General features: G+C 32.7%; 1 protein-coding gene across 1 annotated transcript in view; it reads right to left on the bottom strand.

Moving 5' to 3' along the window:
• Positions 1 to 9,090: 9,090 nt before the first annotated feature.
• The window catches only part of TFEC (transcription factor EC), a 132,846-nt gene continuing 120,286 nt past the window's right edge, over positions 9,091 to 21,650 (bottom strand). The window contains 2 exon segments of the mRNA XM_032483645.1: positions 9,091 to 15,408; positions 16,245 to 16,392. Coding sequence (XP_032339536.1) covers positions 15,028 to 15,408; positions 16,245 to 16,392 — 529 coding nt within the window. The 3' untranslated portion in view covers positions 9,091 to 15,027.

The following is a 21,650-nucleotide window of genomic DNA, read 5'->3' as shown; positions in this document are numbered from 1 at the left end:
TGCAGCTAAAAATGATCAATATAATATTGTCACACATTTTCTAGTTGTTTCGTGTATATAATTTTATTTAAATAATTGAGAATGTACTGTATATATGATTATAAATAATTGTATACTGATATGCATATGTGTATATATGTATGTTAGATACATATACAATATTATTTATTTAAAATAAATAAGTATTTTAAATGACTGCATACTTTTTTATAATAAGGATGAACAATTCATCATTCAGCTTTATAGGAAATATATGTGCTCCTCATATTTTGCTACTGTTCATAAGTAACTCAACTGCATTTCAGAACAAATATCCATGTGAGTGAGCTAGGAACTGGCTCTTTCCCAGTTGAACCTTAAGATGACTGCAGCCTTGTAGAGGCTCAGAATCAAAGGACAGTCTGTATTCCTGACCTACAGAAATGTTTGTGTTGTTTTTACACTATTAAATTTTGGTGTAATTTTTTATGTAGCAAAAGATAACTAATACACAAGGGAACTTTCACAATCTGACAAAGGACATCTATGGAACACCTACAGCAAGCATATTTAATGGTGAAATAATGAATATTCTCTACCCAAAAGATCAGAAATATATAAGGATGTCTGTTTTCACCACTTTTGTTCAATTTCTATTGTGGGTTTTAGCCAATGGAGCAGTCAGGCAATAAAAAGAAATACAAAGGAATCCACACTGAGAAAGGATGAGTAAAACTGTCTTTATTCACAGACAACATGTAGAAAATCTGATGGATTCTACAAAATTCAGGGGTTGGAAGGCTCAATTTTGTTAAGAAGCTATTTCTTCCAAAATCAACTTACAGATTCAAAATAATCGCAATCAAAGATTCAGCTGCCTATTTGCAAAAATGGCAAGCTGATTCTAAAATTCATATGGAAACATAAAGGATCTTGAAAAAGAAGAAAAAATTCTCAGATCTACACTATATGCATTCAAGACATGCTATAAAGGCACAGTAATCCAGACAGTGTGATTTTGACATAAGCTTATCAAAGAGGCCAACAGAATAGAATAAATAGTCCAGAAATACACCTACAAGTACATGGACAATTGATTTTCAAGAAAGGTGCAAAGACAGTTCAGTGGAAGAAAGTAGTCTTTTCAACAAGTGGTACTTGAAAAATTGGAAAGCCATATGCATAAAATAAAAAGAAAGAAAAAAACTAAATTAAACTAAACTCAAGGCTCCCCAACATACACACCATAAGAACAGGTTGAACCTCCCTAGACTGATAAAAACAATTTACTAAAAACTTACAGCAAGCTTCGTATTTACTGCTAAAAAATGTATACATATTTCTGTTGCCAAAGCATAGTTTTAAAAAGTTAAAACATAACCCTCATACAAACATAAAATAAACTTGCATAAAACCAATTGTATGACAGCCAGATAAAATTCCTTTGCACTGCCAAAGACAAAGATCATTTGCTTTTCTCTAACACAAGAATAATTTACATTGCAATCAGTTTTCTGCCAGTTCACATCTACCTCTTCAGAGCTGTAAAATCATTTAGTCAATAAAAAGTCAATCAAAGTTACAAGCACTGGAAAAGCATCCAGTACTCTCTTGTACATTTTCCCAACTTTGAATACCTTTTTCTTGAAAGGATAATCTTTACTGACACCACTAAAGTAAGGAAGCCCCAGTCATTGCTAATTTAACACTATACTATTGACAGAAGTCAATAACTTGATACCTAGGAAATGAACTAAAAGATACAAGCATTACAAAGAAAGGAAAAAGTTTTCAGAAACTGTCTATGTAGAAAATTCAAGAACATCTACAAATGTATTATTACAACTAACAAAAAATCTAGTAAGATTTTTGGATTAAATGTCAACATTCAAGGATCACTGGCTTAGACTGACAAAGGAAAAAAAAAAGAAATTTGAGTAAAAGACTCAAATTACTAAAATCAGGAATAAAAGAGAGAAGTTCATTACCAACCTTACAAAAGTAAAATGGATTATAAGAAAATATAATGAATAACTGTGTGCTAACAAATTAGAAAACTTAGATGAAATGGACAAGTTCCTAGATATACAAAAATAAATAGCTCTCCTATACCCCAAAGGTAAGTATAGAAAAAAATTTAATGTAAAAAATTTGCATCTTAATAGAAGAAAAAAATTAAAACAGAGACGTAAATCTAATAAAAAATACACAAGATCCTAGAAAAAAAATTACAAAACACTGTTAGGCACACAAAACTTGCCATAGAAGGAAAATTTTGACATATTAAAGATGTAAATTTCCCCAAATGGATCTTTAAATTAAATGTAACTTTAATAAAAATGATTCACAAAAATAGAAAACTATTTTTCATATTCACATGAAGACCTGTGAATAAAAAAGGCAGTTCTAAAGAAAGGGACTAGGAACCTATTTTATAATCAATGCTTGTTATAAAACTGCAGCAGAGAATTAGTGTGGTACTGGCAAAATTATATTTAACAGAAAAACAAAAAGGATAAGACAACACAGAAAAATGCTCAAGTATATATCATAAAATAATATAACACAATCATTTTAGAAAAGAGAGATAAGTCAATAAATACAATTTCTGTTTTAAAGGACATATCACCAATGATTTTTTTTAAAAAAAGCCACAGACTTCCCCAAGGGGAAAGGGCTGGAATGAATGATAGTCTACGTCCTTTCCATGCTGTTGAAGAAGACTATAAATGCTTTTGCCAACATTCAAATGTTTCAGAGTATGCTTTTAACATATTTATAATCAATGCCTTCTAACACTCATGGGTCATCTCTTTCTGCAAGTTATGTGGCAGAGAAAGACATTCAATACTACAAGTGACTGACTCAAGAAATATCCTAGGCACCAGTGTGCTAATCACACTCTCCAATTAGTACTGGGAAGGAGAAGTCGTAGTAAATAACTCGCTTATATCTTAACTGGTAGTAATCTAAAATTGGGGTATAAACAGCCTAATATTGCCAGATACATATGGCCATAATTTTAGCCCACAGAAAATCCAAACAGACTGTCCTACTATAGTATCTGTTTGGAAGATTAAGTTGTAAGCCGGAATATATGCAGGTAATACATGCAGAACTAGAAGTCGCTACCTGTCTCTATACCCATGTCTCTAAATCTAGTCTTCCTATTTCTCTACAATCCAGCACATTGGCCCAGACAAGGCAACTTGTTTCAAAAGTGAGGCCTTTTTAACATTTTCTCTCTCTTCCATCTAGCTTGGTCCTTTGTGTAGCTTGTATACTTATAGCTTTGTGATCTCTGTTCAAATGTCACCTCTCTGTGATGTTCTCCCTGATCATGTCTTCAAAGCATATATCTCCACTCTTATCACTGTCTATAATTTTATCATCCTTTATTTCCTCTTGGGACTAATACTACTTCAGAGTATTAGATATATATTTTTACTAAATTTTACTATTTACTATTTTTAATTTGTGAATTGTTTATATTCCCTATTTAAACCTAAGTTAAACGAAGGCGGCATCTTAATCTTATTTATTACAATGTCCCTGTATCGGTAATAATGCCCAACAAATCACAAACGCCACTTTTGTGGTGAAAAGTGCAAATATCTTAGATTAAGAAACTATAATCTGGGTTATATGATCTAAGACCTGTCATTTGTCACTTTTATGCTGAGATTTTGGATATTTACAATATATAAATAACTATTATATGGGGAAGCAACTTGAAAATTATAAAATTCTGTGCATTTCAAATTCTTTCTCTAATAACCAAGTTGTCTGATGGATGGATAGATGGATAGATAGACAGTCAGAAAGAAATGCTGGAATGTGTGACAGAACTATGATAATAGCATGCCACCAAATAGCTTACCTAAAAACTAACTAAATAAAAATTTATTGGGAAATAGCAATAGAGAAAAGCACCTCATCCTCAATAATAGTTACCATAGCTATTATTTACTGGATGCTAACTAAACATATGCAGGGAGCTGTGCTAAATTCTTTATGCGCTTTCTCTTATTTAATCCTCACTAACAACTTAATATGTTGATTATTAAGTGCGTTGCCATTTTACACATGAGGAGACTGATACACAGACAGATTAAGCTGAATAATTAAGGTTACATAGCCCTTAAATTGCAGAGCAGGGACTTGAACCAAGTCTGTCTGACTACAAAGACTGTGGGGCTCTCAAATATTACAAATATCTCAAATATTATATGCAGTCTTAACATCTAATCTGAAAGTCTCTATAAGACACTTTGAGTTTTCTTGTGTGCTAAATGAATGTGACTTGTCTGGAAAAACCCCTAAAATGACAGGGGTTACTCAAAAGAGTTCCTGAAAACCATAGAATCTAGAGTGGAGAGTACAATTTGAAAAACAAAGTCACTCAAAAGCTCAACCTTCCTTTCCTTTTATGAAAAGGAAAAATAGGCTTTTTCAAAATCAAGGTGATATATCTTCATCTCCTCCTCCCCCTTTTGCCTTTATCTTTTTTTCTTGCCTTTTCTCCTTCATTCCCTCTCCTCTTCTCCCTTTTATTCTTAGCCCCTCTATCCTTCTTTTTCTGTTTTTGCCTTTCCTGAGACCCCAGTCATACTCACAGTTTTGAAGATCAAATCTGCTGTGAGCAGCCTTCCTCTCCTTGATGCTCTCTTCAGTGATCTACAAAAACTAGAGCTATTCCACTGTACCCACTAATAAACTGCTCACACCACTCTAAATTGGATGATTTTAAAGCCCCAGTCCACACAGGTGTTATGATTTTCCTCATCTTTAATGTGTAAAAACCTTGAACTAATTCTTTACTGCGTACTCCTCCATCTCTTGACAAATTCTAAGTCCTATTCATCCAGTAAACCTTTACTGAATAAATAATTGTATTGTAATAATTATATCAACTACTCCTGCAGCTAGACTGGGGTCCTATGATCCGGTCATGTTGATCTGAAACCAATTAACCTGGGATTCTAATCCTAGGTTTAGTTCTGCGATGGTGACAAGCTACACAATTTCTCCTATCGCAGTTAAATACTATACATCAAACAATGAGGCAGTCTTATCTCTTTCTGACCATGGCTGGGAAAGTTTCTCTGCTTTTACGGACCCATATGATTAGATTGGCCCACATAGAAATAATCTCCCATTTTAAGATCCTTAATTTAGCCACACCTGTGAAGTCCCATTTGCCATTAAGTTATTTATAGGCTCCAAGGATTGGGATGTGGACTTTTTGGGGAACCATTAGTCTGACTATCACAGAGGTCTTAAAGCTAATGTTTGTATCAAGGTGGAGATCTAGTTATTTCTAAGAATACACCCCCAAAACAATATACGTACAAACACTCTACTTCCGTTTTGCTTCATCTGCCCTTCTTGTCTTCAAACACCGAAGTTAGAACTGTCATTGGTCACAGAACTGGAAGACCCAGATTGCAGAAAGTACTATGGATCAATGAGGATAATGGAAATGGAGACAACTGGGTCAGTAAACAATTAATGTAAACATACCATGCATCTGAATTTCTCTTTGACTAAATATATTTATATGCTTCAAAAATTTGAAAAAAATAATAAAATATGTACTGAAAATATTCCCACATCTACCCCTACTTTAACACAGATACTAGGTTCTTGTGCAACCTTCAACAGATTACTTTTGCATATACAGCAAATGTAAATGCATACTGCTCTCTTTCTCTTTATCACCCATAAGAGAACATTCTATACCACACTATACACGCAATGTGTGTGTGTGTGTGTGTGTGTGTGTGTGTGTGTGTGTGTATAAAACTAAGAGTTTATAGAAACTTCTCATACCAGAACACAAAGTAGTTTTTTCCTTCATTCCTCATTACAGGCACAGAGTATTCCATTTAATGAATGTCTGATAATTCTCATATAGGTGGGCATGTGGTGTGTTTCCAAAGCCATTTATAGAATACTTTCTTCTCTACTGAGCCTCAGTGTTTCCTTTATATTTAATTCCAATATGTACTTAGGCTTATTTCTGTCCTTTGGACCATTATTTGTGTCCCAGACCACAGAGATTCCCTCAGTGAGACTTTTGAGATATATTTTAGTATCTAGTAGCCATTATCTTCCCTCATTGCTCCTCCTTTCCAGCTGTTTTCTTCTTTTTCTTATTTGATTATCTTTTCTTATGATGTTTAATACCAACTTATCTGGTTTATATAAACATACCTGGTTTAATAAACTTTATAAATTAATTTAGGGAGATTTGAAAACTTTATATATTGAATCTTCCCATTGAGGAATATAGCATACCTTTCTACTTGCTCAGTTTTCTTTTCACACTAGGTTTCTTATATGTAGAATATTAATGAAAAGACTCAAAATCTAACTAGGTATTGTTGGGTATTCATAGACAGTGTAGGAAAGGTATTTAAAAGGTAAGCATTAGGTTTACTATATGTTTGATAATAAGACAAAGAGCATCCTTATCCCCTGTCTGGGAAGGAGAGGTGAGCGGTGGTGGAGCTATTTGAGAACAGTGTGCCTTGGTTAACCGTATCAGTATACTTCCCCCTCCTCCACCTCCTCTTCCTACACACACACACTGAAATAAATGCTTTCTTAGTCTGGGCCTAGGAGAAGTGACACAAAGGTCCTCTGACAAAGTGTCTGAATAACCTCAGTCCTGAGTGATAAAGAAGTGAGATTTTAAGGCCAATTACTCCAAATAAATCTAAATTTTCTAACCCCAAAGAATCACATTCTATGTACCAAAAGCATGTATGAGCTCTCTCAATTAGAGTAGTTTGACTGCCTCTGCCCAAAGAACCCTTACACATCTCTCTCTCTCTCACCTCTTCCTCTTCCACCAGACCAGCTCCTACTCAGCTTTTAGGTCTCAGTTTCCCTGAGACTGGTCCAGATGCCCTGATCTGTGTTTCCATAGCACCCTTAATTCTGCCAGCATAGCACATACTACACCTTATTGAAAGATCATCTTTTATATTCCCCTCAGCAATAACCACTGTTCTTTAGGGGATGCTTACTAAAGAAACAGTGAAGGAATTAAGGGTGAATTCTGGAGTAGAAGATTTCTCTGTATTCACTATTGTGGGATATAATATCTTTTTGTTATTATTTTCATTTCTGAAACTCACCTTTTAGATAAACCAAAAGAAGACGCAAATACTTATCTCTCTTCAATTGAAAGACTTGACAAAGAGAGGATGGAAGAGATTCATTCCAATGAATCACAGCCTTGAGTGAGCACCACTTCATTATCTGAAGAATCTGACACTTGAATACTTCCCTCACCTACAAATTAACCATCGCTTAATCATTTATTAAGAAAATAGTATGTTAAGCAAGACACTATGTTAAATAATGAAAGATATAAAGAAAGCTGAGGCATAATGTTTGCTTCCATTGCCCATCCATCTACTGAGAAAGGTAATATAGGCATGGCTATAATAAACAACAATACAAAGATAGATTTTTAAGTAGCAGTTAATGCTGTAGCCAGCAAAGACCATGACAATGTTGACTGGGGTGATGAGAAGAACCCTCAAGGTAGGAAAATCTTGAAGTGACCTTAGATTAAAGAACAGAGGTCAGACTCAGATGGCAGTTGGAAGAACTACCTTTGTCGATTTGAGAATCTGTGCAGAAAAGGTAATTCATCTATATCTGAAATCTACTTTTTATATTTACCAATGAATAAATAGAAATTTAATGCCAGAATGAATAAAGTCTCAGGGATCCCTGTCTTCCTGTCCTTAGGAATATTAGAATGGGTTTTATACAACTACATACTGCTTCTAACATAGATGATTGTAAAGTCCTGGAAGACTTAGAAACTTATTTCTTCTATGTAATTATATCAAAGAAGTATTTTTGAAGAGATAACCATATAACTCAAACACTATTCTTCCCCACAAAAACACACAGCATCACCTTTCACTTAAGTAAACAAATAAATTATAATCTTGATTATGGTATTGTTTGCGGCAATTTAACTTTTTCTGAACATAGCTCTTATTTTATTATAATGCTTGAATGATTCACATGCAATGTTTCCGATCCACTTTTCTTGGCTTGTGAAACTTTTTAACGAAATGCTAGCATTTGCAGGCACCAGATGTTCTGACATAAGGAGAAGCAATATGTAAATTTTAATCCATGCTAGGAACAATAGCCTGCAGGCACCTTTCTCTTATTACATGAATTATATACTTAACCACATTGTGGTCGATTCTATCAAAATCACCATCTAGAATGTTGTACTCTTGTCTTATGGTTGCCAATTAATGAAACTGATATATATTTAACATGATGGGTATCCAGTACTTAACCAATAAACCTTACTGTATTTTATCATTTAACCACCCCATAGCCAGAATTCTGCAGGTGATTTTAATAATATCATGACTTTCTAGGCAGATTTTAATATTCCTCTTGGTGGTTAGTAAAATTAATGTTTGTATTATATCTAAATGGTTTATGGCTGCACATGTCACTTATTTTAACAAAAATATTAAAACCTGTTACAACTTTCTTCCTTTTTTTCCATCATTTTGACTCAACTCAGAGTAGAGTGTGTGTGTGTGTGTGTGTGTGTGTGTTTCTAATAGATGAGGTTTGGGGCTAGCTTTAAATGTTGCCTAGATGTAATTTCCATTAAAAAGTAACAGAAGTAGAGCATATTCTTATATGTGGAGTCACTCCTACTATCAAGAGATTAGAAAATTTTTTGTAAGCTCCCACATAGGCAGACATGTTTCTATACCCAAATACACTATATATGTACATACACACACTACAAACAATCAAGTATAAAACCCATTCAGTATCTACTTTCTTCAGTCTATATAGTGTCAAAAAAATCATTCTCACTTACCTTTAGCTTATCAGATTGGTTCTTTTCACACAGAAATTATTATATTGATCAGCATTTTTTGGTATTGATAATGCTTTAAGAAAATATTTATCTGATATAATTTTTTTAAAAAGCAATGAATCTACATTTGAATATAGAATACCACCTTTTATAGTCACCTCAGAGCCATCCTATTTTATTATTTTTGAAGCAGGTATGTAGAAAAAAATTCATTGACATGGTATTAAATATTACAAAGTCTTAACATTTAGCTGAAATTCTTATTAATTTCATTATCAAGGGATAGGTCTAGTCAATACCAATTAGCAGCTTTAAAATGTTTTACATATTAAAATACAGCATTCTATTTATCCTAGATTGTCTGGGGACTATCTAGTATATTAAAAGGTTTTGCAGAGCTTCTTAGTGATTTCATTGCTACAATTATGCCTGTTAGCGATTTTGAAACATTTTGATAAATATTTTCCATAAATCAAAACCATAACAGCATGAAGAAGCAGATGGCAGGAGACTATATTTTAAAATCTAACAATTACTTTCATTAATAAGAAATACTGGATCACTGTTTTTGGCATGGACTATAAAGTAAGCAGTTGTCAGCTGTGAAATCTTGAGGCTGTTAAGTATCCTCTTAGATGACTAAAACACATTCTGTATTTTCCAGCGCAGTCTATATACAAAGGCAGAACAAAAAGTATATTAAAGCATTTAATAATTCTTTGCTTTCATTTTATATATGTGCAAAGAAATGTTGGTACATTTTAAAAAGCAAGTGTACAAAGATTCATGTATGTATTAGAGAACACAGTGCTTTCTATATTCTTAGAAAATAAGACACATTACTTTGTTACTAAAACTGAAAAATAGCAATAGTTATAAATTCTACAGTCTTATTATGCTAACAATGTTTTCTTGATCTTACCAATGTTAGATTAAAATTATAGGAATATTATTTCAACTATTCATATATATAAAATGCTATTAAAGTCAAAGATTTTTAACTACATTGTTATTATTAAGATTAAATGGCTGAATTAATTTTAGCCTTGTATGCCATAAGCAACTGCAATGCTATTAGATAAGATCCTTAAATTTGGTTAGCTTTTAAACTTCAGTAGCCATGTTAAAGAATAATATAATATGTAACTTCCTGACTGCATATAATTCTTTCAGCATATTTTGCATATTTTCTATTTTGTTTGTTACATATAACCACCAGCTTGGAATAACGTACAAGTAAAATTTATTTCTGTGGAAAAAGCAAAGTTGTAAGTACAGAATTTCTGAAATAAAATGGCAGTGCAGGAATTGGAGGGGTAGAATTGAAAACACAAAAGTCTTTAACTTTATTCTTGAAGCCTGTTGGATAAATGGAGGAAACAGATTGTTTACTGAAGATTTCATCATTAGAAAATACAATAGAAATCATTTGGATATGTAGAAATATATACACAAATCCCTTTACAGGAAAAACATTAAAAGTTCCCTTTTATGTATAAAGCAACAGATAGCAGTATTTCATCATTAAATTGGTTGAATCCAGTGGGAGTTTTTTTAATCAAAGTAACTACTTTCTGACAAACTCCTATATCCTCAAATTCTCTATGACTCTCACAGAAAAAAAAAATGTAGCACAGTAAATTTTAAAGGAAACTATTTTTATCAGATACTGAATACTTTGTTTACAAATTAGAAACCATACAAATGATAAAATATTGGTGTATACAATGAATAATGATTACAGGAAGGTCTAAGACACATTAGATCAGCAACACTCTAAATGTGTTAAGTATTTATTAAGTAAATGTAATGAAATCTCTGTATATGTAACTTACACTAACTCAAACTGACATCTTGTACTCATCAACAAGCAGGGCACTGGAAGGGCAAATGATGTAATTCCATGTAGCAGATACAGGCTGGGCCATTATCAATACTGAAGCAAAATTCAATCCTTCAGGTATTTTCAAGAAACCCAGATGGTTGATCTAGTGCTGATAATACGGCAAAATGATTAACTGATTCCAGTTTTCATCTACATCTTAGATATTATAAAGTTGATAAATATCAGCCTAGAGATATTATAAAAACATTGAAACATTTAGTTATGCCATTTATTTATTTAAATATCAAAATTCCACAGTATCAGAACAACAAAAAAATATTTTCATTATACTTTGAAGGATAAGAAAATTCAAATATGACAATCTATCAAAACAAAGAAAAAAACATTCTTTTTTACCTTGTGAAATCTAACTTCTGCCCTGACATAAAGGCAAATGAGCGTATCAAGTCAAGTAACTGATTGTGTCTAATTTTTTAGAAGTAACAGCTATTAAATATTTTATTTACAGTCACGTGAATGGAAAAGAGTGAGTTAAAAAAGGAGGAAGAAGTCTATTTCTCAATGTCCTTAGCTCATCTATTTATTATTTAGAGCTTTTGTACCCATATACAGAAATCTGTAGTCACTGACATCAAATCTGTAAACGGAAGCAATATGGTTCGAATATATATTCTCCAGTTATGGGGGAAATTTGAGAAGAAAGGACACTAAAAAGGAAAAAACATGAAGAGCTACATCTACTAATAAGATGCCTTTGTTATTTTAAGGTAACTGGGTGTTGGAAAGTTTGCTTAATGTGAATCCACAAAACGAAGCCAATATTTTAATAACAAATAGAGGAAAAAATTTGGATGGGACCTTATCTTAAAAAGATAGCTAAAAAATAATAAAAATAAAATTGTTTTATCTCATTTTTACAAAGTTTTTATTATGATTGCAATTATGCATTAATTCCTTGAATGAACAAGGCATTGTTAATTGTGTGTTCATATTCCAGTGACAGCTGAAGCTCCTCAAGACAAAATTGTTTTGTAAACAATATGCTTCTTTTCCTGTTTAAGTCTCATTTCTGCAAAAATATTCTAGGCATCCATCAATTTTCCCAAGGATCTCTCTCGGTCCTTAGATATTCAAATAATTTGCCTGAGGAATTTACATTATTTTTGCTTTGATTTTTGTATATATCATTTAAAAATGCTATTGCCAGATATTTACAACATTCAATAAGGAAACAACATCCAGTAGAGAAACTGATCCATAAATATATAACATAAGTATATCACAGAAGGTGTATATATAACAGGGATATTATAACGGGGACAATTATAAGTGAACAACTTTCTTAGTGAATAGCCTAGTGTTTGGTACACTTTCACTTACCTATGCAACTTTATCATTGTTCGGGTTGGGATAATGATATTCAGGTAACTAGGGCTTCCTCCTCCATCATTATATATGACATTAAGTGTGCACTTAGCTCTTGATAGATACGTAGTTACAATGCTATTTATTAAGCAACAGAACTGATGCTGGAATTCTTCATCTGGGATCCAGGGAGACATTTAGGAGGTCCTTCATGCCTCTTAATGCATACAAATTTGGGTCTGTATATACAGTTCTGTATTTTTTCTGTGGAGAGGGTCCATAACTTTCACTAGATTCTCAAAGCCTTAAAACGTTAAGAACTACTGACTAAAATTAATTATTGAATTTACTTCAGTTGACTGTGACAACACCTTTACTGTTTACTCTGTCTTTAAAATTTTAAAATTAAAAATCCATTTTACAATCCTCTGATAGTTATCATAATCTGAAAGTAGCAGCAAATATTAATACCATTTCCAGATCTCTTTTGTCCATACTCTATCATCCAGTGTCAAGCCCTTTACTAGCTAAGATTATAAGAAATGGCTTTCAAGTCTGGGTGGTAGTACTTTGGCAGAATGGGAAATGATGACAGAGTAATGACATTGTCAGTGTAAGTTTTCTCAGAATACAAAGAAATTAGAACAATGTATAAAATGAGAACAGAATTTACGGTCTACCTAGAATGAGGTGTTTTCCACTGACCCCCAAATATATTCCTTCTTTATCGTTTGCACTATTAAATATCAACAGACAATAAAATGGAACTTTGTCGTAAAGTTAATAATGCTCTCTTGAAAATTCTTGAGGGAGTGTATCTTATTGCTCTCTTTCACATGGCCTATTTAAGATGAATTTACCTATCTGTTGTCAGGCTATTCTTATAAATTAAGAAATTTTTCCATGTCAAACAATGAAAATTATTTTAATTCTCCAAGTTCTGAGCTAATGCTGTAAGCTAAGCTTGAGATAATTAATATATCATAAGAATTTAATATTTTCCCACTTTCATTAGCATTAAAATCTCAAAGTTTGTGATGATGTATTTTTCCTGTAATACCTGAAGTGCCCTTTCAAAAACTTATCCCAAAGTTAACATTCATGAAAGATCACATCTCAATTGCATTGGTAACATAGCAGTAGCATTTTAATTTTTAAGCTTCTCCCTCCTAGTTAAAAAAAAAAATCTATTTCTACTACATCATTTCATCTTGGTTTTCAAGGGCTTCCACAACTTAGTATTTTCCAGGACTCCCAACAGGCATCTTCTAGGGTGGCCAGAACTCTCTAAATGAATATCTCATGAAGACACTTTCCCAACTTGTTCTCACTTCCATAATTTGGTTGATGTTATTCCCCTAAATAACTTCTCCTTCATCAAATTATGCTTTTAAAAGGAGTTAAATTGTATTGTTCCCACAGACTTTGGTGATTCTCCAACCTTCATTCATCTTCATTTTCTCTGACCTTCTGTGTTTGTAGTTTACGCTGCACCATGTAGACTTTAATTTTAAATGTTTTCTATCTTTTGTTGTTTCTCAGGTAGTTTTGTTAACTTCCCAAGGAGTAAGATCTTGCTCATCTGCTCTACATTTTCACAGAACCCACTGCAGTTTTGAGTATCCCTCCATAAATACTCATTGATTAGATGATCATTCACGCAGGTCCAGCATAGAGCAACATGATTGGTCAGTCACCACCTAATGCTTAAAAGAAGCTCAAGGGAGAAAAATCTAAGTAAAGCAGCATAGATTTAAATATTCTTAATAAATGCTAACAAAGCTCAAAGATCACAGGGTACTCTAAGTACTTACAGGAATAGAACTTTATCCTCCATTCGAGCTGAATGTAATAAGAACGGTCTTCTGTTTTACTAATTATTTTGCCAGTTGGCAATCTAATTTTCAATATTTTGTCATTTTGGAGCAAAACTGTATCAACTAATTAATTTAGACCCAATTTTGGCTACAGTGATTAGTTTTATTTAACAAATTGACAAACTGTCCTAGTAAGGGGGACTTTTGATATTTTATTTGCTGAAACTGATTACCCAATATCTCTTATTGATGAAGAAAAAAAGATTTGGTACATGATTTCAGATGCTGACTAGAAAATCAGAAGAATAAAAGGGGGAAAAGGGCACATGCTACCTGCATTGTGTACCTGTGTGTGGGGGTATGTTTGTGTGAAGCAATAAAATTCTAGTCAATATTCTTGAGGAAAGTATTCAATGTGTTCCTTTTCTGAACTGAGCATGTCTCCATAAATATGCAAAAATGCTTTGAGAATTAGTGTGATTGAACTGACAAAGGGGATTACGGTGTAATTTTAAAATCCAAAGTTTTTTGTAAATTTTCTGTATTTTATTGTGGAAAATTCTAATGTTTATTGTAGATTCACTTTTCAATTGAAAGTGGCAGGTAATCCATCTTTTAATTATTTTCTCTATAATGCTTGAACTTCAGACATGTCTACCAGACAATGGAGAAAGGCAATGAACCACCAGACCTGTTGATCTTGATTCTTGAAAACTACTGTTATCAGAGTTAAGTAGGAAGGTGATGGAAGTAAATAAGTAGAAAAACATTTGTATGTTTCAGGTTTATACTCTGCAGTCTGTTTAGTTTCAATAGCACATCACCAAGTCACTACTTTTAAAATACCAGTAGAGACCTGTTTCTTCTGTTGTGCCTCTTACCAAGAGAAGAAAATTTAAGAAGATTTGGACTCAGTAGTCAAAGAGAAAATAAATCTTTTTTAGCGCTCCATAATTCTTCAATACCATATTTCTTCTTCTTGTGAATTCTTCTGTTATTTCTAATCAATCAGTTTTCATGAACAATATATTCCTTTCAGAAAAAATAAGCCAAAGCAATACATGAAACACAGAACTTAATTGCATAGCACCAGCATAGAATTGCTTCCCAGTTGATGAATTGAGACTGTTTAATTTTTATAACTCATCGCCATCAACTGAGCTAAAACTACTTCTCCTACTGCTCTCTTTGGAAACTGCAGGGGAAGTGGTAGACAGCAGAGGATCTGTTCCAAACGGAGATATTGTGTCATCCAGTAGCATGTCATCCAATCTTTGTTCTTCTTTCAGAGCCGCACTAAATGATAAATCTGTGAAGTGTGACAAAGGATCAGAGAAGGCCATAGCTTGATCACAGAGCTCAGGGCTTGTCCCCTGAGACAGAGTCAATTGTTGGCAATAGTCTACTGAATTCTGCTCAAGATGGGTCTGTTGTTTGGTGACATGAGCACCTAAATCAACTGTGCCAAGTGAAGCCAGGGTTGGCAGACCATGAGCACGAGCCTGTATTTCTAGTTCCTGCAATTTCAAATAAGAATAATTAAATAATGACTTTAAAAGTGAACTCAACTCTAAAGAATAAGCCAAAAATAGACCTAAAATATTAACAAACATTCACTTTGCAAATAACAGAGTGCAGTATATTTCTAATGCCTGAAAAACAACTCTGAGAAAAATACTCAGATTTTTAAAAAAATTCTACTCCCATTGTTCTTTAAAGGAATACATTACATACAATGGTCCCGTAGGGGCTCAGACTACAATACAACTATTTGGAGACAGAGGGAATCTTCCATTTATTCTCCCTGATTAATTTCTCACTATTTTCTTAGAAACAGAGTAAGTGTTTTACCTGGTTATAATAAGCATGCTCACATATTAAAGAAAAAAAACTTGAGAGTAATGAAAATCTATATTTTGAGATTTTGTGTCACATGAACAGATGAGGAGTGACAATATAAACTGGCACAATATGCCTTTCAGCAATGAAATCCATAGCAATGTTGCTAAAGAAATAAAAGAGAGGAGAATTTAATGTCCAATATTATCTAGAGAAACAAAAAAGTTCTGCTTATTATTATTTTTCAGCTGGGATAATATCATGTGTGTTTATAAAACTGATTCTTTTTTCTGCATTTTGCAATTGTCATTCATTACATACTTTAAAACCATCTTGGTTCTGGATATCTAATCAAAACCTAATCGAATCAACCTAATTCATAAACTTCTAAAAGGCAATAAAATTATCCACGGAAAGGAAAGATAATTGTTAATAAGAAAAAAATAAATTAGACCAATGAATAAAACTGATGACAGGTAAGCTACGTGGTTCATGACAACGTTCTTATAAAAACCTGAATCCGGAGTAGAAGCCGCCTGTTAGCCTGTTCTAATTTCTTCTGTCTGTGTTCTAATTCTCGAGCTCTCTGTTGTTCTTTTTGTAGCCACTTGATGTACTCCACTGATGCTTTTAGAATGGTTCCTTTGTTCCAGCGCATATCACTGTAGAACGAAGAGATAACCTTTTCACAATTGTGCGTGTCAGCAGAATTCATAAGAACTTACAAAATCTTTTACATTAATATGAAATAATGATTTACATGACTATTATTCACTCTTAGATATTATTGCTTCTGAATAGAAATTTTAATAGAATAGTTAAGAAGCCCTTATATAGTAAAATTAATCCCAGAATGAAAATAAGTGTCAAAAGAAAGTAATAAAGTGACTTTTTGTGGGAGAGCTAAATGCAATATCATGATTCTACCATTACAGTTTTTATATTTTTAGTGAAAATTGCTTTTATTATTAACTCTGAGATTAAAATCTATGTGCGGTATTTCTGCATTAATGAACTAGGAAATGTACATTACTGAGGACTTAAGCCTAAATTTTTTAAGATCATTTCAAATGTACCAATCTTTTAACCTACTTTCTAATATGGTTGCTTTTATGCTTCTAAGAAAAAAAAAAATAAAGTCCCTTCTGAATGATGATACCGAGTGATTGTGAAACAAATCAGTTTGGCAACATCACTTTATGCAATAGAGCAAAACTTTCTAGAATCATTAGGCAAGTTTTTCTGCAGAAAAACCAACAATACTTTTTTTTTAAGGCTGGATATCTATTTTTGAATAAGTTTAAGATAAGTAAATATAACTAGAAATTGCCGATAATCTTCAGGCTATAGCATAGAGAAATACGTTATTAAAACTTCAGGATAAATAATAAATCTGGAATTACAGAACAGGCTACTGATTTTAATATCTGAAAACATACATCAAAGCATTTAATAATACCTGAGAATTGATAATATGTATGGAGAATGAGGCCAAACTAATTGCTAAAAGTTATTCCAAGTTGCTGGAAAAAATCTAGATGAATTTTCAATTTAGATTCATGAGATTTCTTTTAATATAGCATAAAGTAAGCTTGTAGGGAAACTTTTAAAAGACATTACACTGCATGTATTTTTGGTTAATGTGATCTACATGAACTACATGGAACTTAATATGTATTTATTAAGTGCCCAGAACTGGGAAAATACTGCTTATGAAAAATCTGACTGGCATATGCTTCACTAGAAGTTCAGGTTAGAAGAAAATTCCATTAGCTGTAACAAATTAAAGGAAGATACATTTTTCTACCACAGGTGAAAATGCTTATTAGGTGAAAATGCCTGAATAAGCCACCTTCCACTGAAATGCACCAAACCATTGTCAGTGTCTGCCTCAAGTTTGAAAATGCTTTGTCAGTTCTCTGGGGCCCTAACAGCTGTTGATCTCATTCCACTCACAGTGATTTATCTGGTGGTGGGAATGGTAGGGGAAATGAGGCTCCTTTTGCCATTAAACCAAGAAGGTGTCTGTCACTGAAAAGTGTAGTGAACTCCTAAATTAAAACTCTAAGGATCAGCAGGAGCCTTATGGTCCTAATTTTGTTTCATTTCTTCTCATGGGAAGGAAAACTTGAAGGACAAAAGGAATAAGATGAAAAGAATAACCTCAGTCAACTTTACAGTTTAAGGTTCTGTTTATTTAGGTGTAAAATAAACATTCAAAGTGGTGGTAGAAACCACACAATAGGTTTTCCTACAGTATCTACCTGATGTCATTTCACTAAATTTTTTAAGGTTCACTCTATTTTAAAACCATTTTTATATATGAGATTTTTTCATAAAATATTCCAAGTTTTTCCAAACTTACTAAGGAGATGTTTGCTTCTCTCCCAAAATAATTTCAAGCAGCTAGTCATTTTCATTTTCTACAAAATAATTTTCTTTGAAAAACTTAAAACTTTGGGGGAGTTAAAAGCTTGAATGTATGCAGGGCTAAAGCAGGAAACAGAAATATATAAGTTGAAATAATAGTGCTGCCAGGCAGAACTATGGAAAAACTATCTGTTGTCATCTTAGTAGTACACATCCACTTAAAAACATTAAAAAAGAAAGAAAGAAAGAAAGAAAGAAAACAGCACAACACGCCTGATTCTTCTTGTTTTGATCAACATTTTATAACTTCTACTTTAGAAAGTCTTACTAGGTTTCATTTACTACCTCAACTGCCATTCTTACACAAAAGCAGAAGAAAGTTCTGACTGTAGAAGAAAAAAAATCAATTTAGTTTTTAAAAAGTAATCAATTTATATATATATATATATATATATATATATATATATATATATAAATAAATTAGAAAAAAGAATAATTTGATAGCATCAATAGAATAATCCATGCTCTGTTGGCATTTTTATATCTATGAATAGGACTTTTTTGGACATATGATTTAAAAAGCACATATAAAGTAGGTCACCACCATATATCTGTAGAAATGCTTTACTTTTTGTTAATTTTGTTTGGTTTTATTTTTCACTAATGGTTAAGAGATCATCATTTCCTGTTGTTTGTTTTTCATTTAATCTTCTCAACCTATTATCTCAACAACAGCTGTTTACTATTTATTTTCCTTCTGACCTTACTATTTTGACCTAGCAAAGTACAAATTTCTGAATGTTTTTGATACACAAAAATGGCAACTTCATAGAATTCAAAATGTCTCATGTGTTAGCTTTCATTTCCTAAGCCAACCCCTAAGTTTATTCTCGTCATGAGCTGGAATGGTCCTCGGAGCCTTTTTATAACCAAAGCTTCAGAGTTTCTGCTGTTTGCCCAAGAGCATGTGGTGTTTAGAAAATAAGTCCTAGGTCTCTTCTCTCAATTCAGTGCTTTCTGCAAATCTGTGGCTCTCTTCCTTTTTCAAACGCATCTGCCGTAAGAAATGTGTTTTCTATTGTGATCCAGTGCTCTCTTTGCATGTAGAACTGCAACAAAGATTTCATGAGGTACTGTTATCTTCCTTATGTGTAATATGTAATACTCTGGTATTTTTAGTGCCTACATATGACATAATACAATTAAACAATTAATAAACCCCCTTTCTGAAATCTACAAGGAAGAGAAACCACTGAAGAATGCTTATAACGAAGTTTTCCCAATTATGGTCCCTTTCAGCTCTGATTCTGTAATGAACTGATTTTTATATTCTAGATCAAGGGTAGACAAACTGCAGCCCACAGCCTGTTTTTGTCACTAAAGTTTCATTGGACTTCATCATGCTCACTCATGTACATATTGTCTATGTCTGCTTTCATGCTACAATGGCAGAGGGGAATAATTATGGCAGAGACTTTATGCTCACAAACCTTGAAATATTTACTATCTGGCCATTTAGAGGAAAGGTTTGCCATCCTCTGTTCTAGACAATGAATTAGAACTAGAAAGGAGCCATTTTATAACCAAAGTTTCTATAAAAATGTAGAATAATAATTATCCCTCACACAAGCTTTATAATTTTAAGGCATTCTCATACATATTATCTGATTATATGTGTGTGTGTGTGTGTATGTGTGTGTGTGTATAATATATTTGGTGCTTTATGGGCATGGTGACATCTAAAGATGTTCAGTTAGGCTTCAGAGTCCAATCTTACAGTCTCATCTGTTTTCTGCATATAACCTTGCCCTGGCACTGTTGGTTAGCTCTATCAGTTACAAGAGAAGCTCTCTTAACTGACCTTTATCTAATCACTTTCAGGATTAATTAATGTTCTCTGTTCCCTTTGTGACACTCATTGCCTGTTGTCAGAACAAAGTAGATAATAGAGGCCACTAGGTTACCTTCTGAGACACCCAGGTACTTCTGTTATCCTTGTGGTGACATGTACTTACTGACAGGCTGTTAAATGAATGCCTATTGTACTTACTATTGTGAGAGTATAATTAAATTATATACATGTTAGCTAATGAAATATGAATGGAAAATAAAGATTATTTATAAAAATAGCTATTGCTTTTAGGGAAAGTATATTAAAGGCTTTAGAAAAACTCAAATTAAACATCAGTAAAGATAGGTTGCTAAAAATATACTGTAACAAATTAAGGTGCAAATATTTTTTAAAAATCCATGTACACTTAGGTTGTTGGCACTTAGGTTTTTGTTTTATCTTTAGGAAATCAAAATAGACTATACGTTTTTGTGCAGTTTATGTTAGAAAGAAATTGAAACATATATTCAAGGCTTTGTTTGGCCTTATAGCAAATGTTTTGTGAATATGTGCATTTATATTTTAAGTGTGAATAAAAAGTCCTATCTGGAAAATGGGTGTTCTTTTCTGCTAATAGAGAGTTGCATGCTTAGACATTTCAAAAGACTTGAAAAGCTATTAGTAGGACCTACACCAAGACTGAGGTCTTCAGATTCTCCATCCAGTGCTCTTTCTGCCATTCTACTCTAGATGTCATCACTATCCTGAATGCCCATGAGAATAAATATGGCATTTCCTTCCATTGCAGATGATTAACTTGTCCTAGTAAATCAGCACATTTGAATTTAGGGAAAGAGTATTTACAAATTTTACAAATACCACTTTATCAAACACCATCATTTCTGAATAATAGTTAATTGCCAGTATTTGGAGAGTCCAGTTCTTAATTTGAACAAGAAATTTTTTTTTAGGTCATTATTAATGCTACAATGTTCTCATGATTTTGGAGAAACACTCAATATTCTAAATCGATATGTTGATTAATCAGCTATTTCCTGAAATTTATAACCTCAAACATCTTGTTAACTGACTTTGTGTCTGTATGATACCAAAACTTGGCTGAAAATTTAATTACAATAACCAATTTCTGGTTGGCATCAACCAGTATGTTTTTAAAATTCCATTTTTTTGCTTGAATATCTCCAAAAATTTGAAACCTCTGAAAATTCAACAATCCAATTTTTATGTACACATTTTTTAAAGTAGCTGATCTTTATTTGCTGCATTCTAAAAGGCAACCTGAAAGAAGACAACAAACTGAAAGTAATATGTCAAGTAATTCAAACTCCTGCTTAAGAAAAGTACCACTGCTAATAAGACAGTAAAGGCTTGCTTAACACTGCTTTGTTGAAAAAATTCATTTCTCTCCATGGCAAGTTGTGCTTACTTAACAGTCATTATAGAAGAGGAAAGGAGGGAATCAGGGGCAAAACTTAAGTTGGAAGAATTGCTATAACCATAAACTGAAGATATCGTTATCATGAAAGCATTTGATACTACTAAATTTGCTAATATTGGTACCATACAGAATGATCCACTAGGTACTGAGAAGAAATCATTTACTTATTTCCTATAGCTCAAAACGACAAGTGTGTAACAACCTTGATGCTTAATAACTCTCAAACTTGAAAAGACATTTTAAAATGAGACCAGCAGTAG

The sequence above is a fragment of the Camelus ferus genome, chromosome 7 (assembly GCF_009834535.1).
Source record: "Camelus ferus isolate YT-003-E chromosome 7, BCGSAC_Cfer_1.0, whole genome shotgun sequence".
NCBI lineage: Eukaryota > Metazoa > Chordata > Mammalia > Artiodactyla > Camelidae > Camelus > Camelus ferus.
Note: the sequence above shows the minus strand (reverse complement) of the source record. Positions and strands in the feature narration are given on the sequence as shown.